The sequence below is a fragment of the Euphorbia lathyris genome, chromosome 7, assembly GCF_963576675.1.
Source record: "Euphorbia lathyris chromosome 7, ddEupLath1.1, whole genome shotgun sequence".
In the NCBI taxonomy this organism is placed as follows: domain Eukaryota; kingdom Viridiplantae; phylum Streptophyta; class Magnoliopsida; order Malpighiales; family Euphorbiaceae; genus Euphorbia; species Euphorbia lathyris.
The window spans coordinates 64,032,558-64,037,074 of NC_088916.1; the positions used below are offsets into that span (position 1 = coordinate 64,032,558).

General features: G+C 36.6%; 1 protein-coding gene across 1 annotated transcript; it reads right to left on the reverse strand.

The window, feature by feature from the left end:
- Positions 1–753: 753 nt before the first annotated feature.
- Positions 754–3,786, reverse strand: LOC136201031 (uncharacterized). Its single transcript, XM_065991572.1, has 6 exons — positions 3,362–3,786; positions 2,465–2,599; positions 2,085–2,163; positions 1,725–1,819; positions 1,279–1,446; positions 754–1,192 (listed from the first exon to the last, which is right to left on the reverse strand). Exons 1-6 carry the CDS (start codon positions 3,666–3,668, stop codon positions 1,032–1,034), a joined length of 945 nt encoding a protein of 314 aa, XP_065847644.1. The 5' UTR covers positions 3,669–3,786; the 3' UTR covers positions 754–1,031.
- Positions 3,787–4,517: the final 731 nt, after the last annotated feature.

Sequence of the window (4,517 nt, forward strand, 5' to 3'; positions counted from 1 at the left end):
TGTAGTTACATTGGCTTTGAGGGAAGGTATCAAATTTGGAATGCAGAATGGTTTTAGCAATATTATATTAGAGGGAGACTCACTGGAAGTTGTTCAAGACTTCAAGCTGTGGATCACATCAACGCCTCTTGCGCAGCCTCCATCTCTTATTGTGCTTGTTGATGAGATCCATCTCAAGCAATTTTTTTAACTGCTGAGTTTTTCAACATGTTGCTAGCACCTGCAATTGGGCAGATCATGCAGTTGTCAAGAAGGCTTTTTCTGTTTCCTTTTGTAAGGACGAAAACTCAGTAATGTTCTTGGGAGGTGGTTTTTGTATTTATTTCTGCTGGAGTTTTCTAATGAATTCAAAAAGGTCTAACCTTTTACACAAAGCTTATGCCGAGAGCAGTCTGTATTAATAACTGACTGGAAGATTCATCATCCGGAGTAGGAAAGTTGAAGACAATCCGCTTGACGCGATTATCATTTTTGTGTTATTTATAACATATATAATCATGTCAAATAGATCACATACACTACTATATAGATCACATAACATTTTTATGACACGATAACTCATTTTGACGTACCTAGTTGAAGTGAAGTACGTAACTCGGACACAAATCAATCATCGTCTTGTTTTATTTTTTTAAACAGCGACCAAATATACAACAATTAAATTAATCTTATTGAGAGTCTTACAGCTGTTTCACAGGCAATTTCTCATTATTTCAATTACAAAACAACTTCAGCTCTTCTCATAAGTACTCATATGGTAACATATACTTAAATGAGTATTATTTTAAGCTAATATTCTATCAACAACAAATTTGATATAATTAACTATTTTAACCACTTACTAGTCACTATCATTCTTGTATTGCCAGAATCACAGTTATTCACAAAATCATAAAACATTACTAGGCTCAAGAATTCAAATCCAAATAAATTCTTTCTAGTATTTATTCTATGAAATCCGATAGATGCACATCCAATTGAAATTCCATATACCTGGAGGCTGATCAACCAACAAAAACAGTCACACTACTTCATGCCTTAATCACTCTAGGTGCTCCAACTTCATTTTCCATCCGGCCGTACCATTCACCAATGCGTGTATGCTCCACCATATCTTTACCAGATTTCAGGTATCGAATGGGCCTCAGAACTCCGAATACAGCAAGATCGGCAAGATTAGGTTTTGCACCACCTATAAAGAGGACATAAGTTGCTCGTGTTATCAGTCATTACCCGAGGTAATCCTCAAGTCTTGCTAGATAACTAATAAATACAAACCTAGATATTCACGACCCTTCAAGGCATCAACCCATGTTTCTGCAGCATCATATAAGGCTGCACGCTCATCTGTGATGTTATGCCTCTTTTTCAGTTTCTTTGAGACAAAGTACATAGCTGCAGCTCCAGCATACTTCGCAAATAGCCTCTCTGTGAAGCTGAAATTGCCTGATTTACAAGGAGTATCATACATATTAAGATAGTTCCGGAATTATATTCGATGCTTTTTCCCTGCGATAGAAGTTCCAGATCTGTGTTTTTCTACAGACAAATGAATGATATAGGTATAGAGGCAAATTTCAACAACTGAAAAATATCTAGATGAAAACATAGCTCTAAGCACTAAATAAACAATACTTGACAAAATGCATCCACCTTTGCAGAAAGATCAACTAAATACACATGATTCAGTTAAAGAATCTATTGTACTTAATCTGAAGTCTTACCGTGAGTGGTAATGTAGTCAAATGATTCAAGAGCCTCAGAAGGACTTCGGTAAATGTTTGGTGATAAAACATGTACTAAGTGGTTGTCCACCCACCTGTGTCAACAATGCTGGTATCAGATAACAGACCATATAACAGATCAAAACAAAGTATTGATTACAAATGGAAAATGTCTATGATACTGTGAAATCTGGAAAAAGGAGAAGAAAATAAATTAATGGATGTTCTTTTGGGAATATTCACAGCAAAAAATATAAATTAATACAGAAGAAACAAATATTAAATAACGAATTTACATTGAAATATTGAGTCTCTGAATCTCAAAATACTGAAATTAAATTGCAATATACGCAATCATACCCACGCCATTTGCTTTCTTCATCACCATTCGGGATAGATTTGTCAGGATTAATCCTTTGAAACAGCTTATCAATTATGTCTGTAAGAAACATGTAAAATTTCGAGAATAAGTAAAACATGCCAAACATAAAATTGATGAGTTAAGGGCGGGCCCAGTGCATTACGCGTCCCCGCTAAGCGAGGCTCCGGGGAGGGGTCCCACCACAAGGGTGTACTGGGGACCAGCCTTCCCCTGCCAATTTTTTGGCAAGAGGTTGCTCCTAAGACTCGAACCCGTGACCTCTCGGTCACACAACGACAACATTTACCGTTGCGCCAAATGACTACTGTCTTTACCTAAATATGAAGGAAAACAAAAATATGAATCAATGACCAAAAACCTGAAGAATCGACCATTTGTTCTCCATCAACTTTTAGTATTGGCACCTTCTTATAATCCGACCACTTTATCTCCTTTTTGTTCATTGGATTGACTTCCACCACCTTGTATGGAATATTATTATAATCCAAGAAAGCTGAAGAACAAAAGCAAAAACAGGGGGAAAATCATGTAAGCATCATGTTGGAAAAAAATGCATATAAAAAAGAGAATCAACAGACACAGAAAGTCTTAAGTTAAAATGATGGAACACAGATTCTCACTATGAGTTTCATCAGAAAAACAATAAGAAGATACTTCAGGGAAACGGTGAAAGGTAAGAGCTTCTAAGTTGGTAAATAATAAGTGAATTATATAAAGATCTCCAATTAGAATCACAAATAAACAATTGCAAACATTATTTCACATGAAATTGTTCCTAATGGTTTTGCCTATGCCTCAAACATAAAAGGTTTCATTTGATCAAGTAAGTTGAACTTGATCTAAATATTATCTTTTCCTCCATAAGGTCATAACCCTGACCAACAAAAATGTATCACAAACTAATTACTAATCCAACAATCACTTCACAATAAAGTTGATGTGATGAAGAAGGGAGCAAATACTGGAGAAGGAAAAAAACAGAAGCCAATCCAATTTACAAACAGCTGATGGGAATTAACTAAATTTCTCAATTAATTTAGAAAATGATGATAATTTAATTCAATTTAAGATTCAAATCATCCCGGTTATTTCCTTGCACCAAATTTTGAAGGAGCAATTACAGTGGATAGAGTTTCATTTCGCTAGGAGAGTAATACAAAAGAGCAAATTCCTAATTACTCCAAGGATAATAAAAATCTATACAAAATTACGCAGTGCAAAAGCTTAAGTTATCGTAGTTTCAGCGAACAAATACCTTTAACCTTGTTGCAGAAAGGGCAAGCTTCGTATTGGTAGAGGACAACATCCTTGGGGAGCAAATTCTCGGCGTAGGCTTCTTGCCTCAGGGATGATGCCGCGGCAGAGAAGAACACGGTGCCAGCAACACCGCGTGCAACAGAAGCGTTCGAAATTCCAAAATGATCGGCAATTCTCCGGTTAGAATTCAGACTTGCGTGCGTGCTGATCATTGCAGCCTGAAACACCTGGTGCTGACCCGTGCATCCGGCAACGGAGGCCGCAATTGTTCGGGTCAGCGAGGCGATCCCGTTGAATCTTCTCATGGTGATCAAAACGAAATCTCTTGTGCACTCTTGTTTCTGGAAGAGTTGAGAGTATTTTCCAGTGGAGGAAGAAAGAACAAACGAAATGTGTTTGGTTACAGTTATAAGATTGACTAGGGTTTTTGAGGGGTTTATTCAGTTCAGGGCTTTGATTAATAATTTGGGGTATAATTTCCAACACGCGTCACAGTCTACTGCCGTGAAACTAAGTAAAAAACATAATTTTTAATTGCTTCTCGAGACCAATTTTTCCATTAACATCAAAAATTGTTATAAATAATGTAATGGATGACCATTATACCCATATTATATATATATATATATATGCTACACTCATTAGTAATAAGATACATACATTTACAACATGTTATCCGCACGAAACCCTAGTCGTCTGAGCAGGCCTCCCATCAATCGTAGACGATCCTAGCCACTATCGTTTTTATTCAATTTGTTGCGCCATCGGTTCAGGTACGCTCCAGCTGCGAGTCTGTATTTTCTTCATTGTCGTCTCTATCAATTTGGTATCCATTTTCTTTCTGTTTTGCGATGATCTTATCTTCTTCTTTCTCTTAATTTTGCGATTGTGATCTGATTTGTTGTATATTATGGGTTGAATAAGTGTGAGCATTAGGCTTGATATCGAATTGATAGGATTCGTTGTATATTATGCTTACCTCTGTCTCAGAAACACCAGAGCAAATGAAGTTTGTGTTGCTTCTCTTACAATTTGTACTTCGGTTTTATTTCTTTGTTTATTCTTCTTGGGAATAAGATTAGCAATGAGTCAATTGATGATTTGTGTCACTTGAGAATTCCCGTTTGATACCACTGGCCCGTTGCTGCATTTAG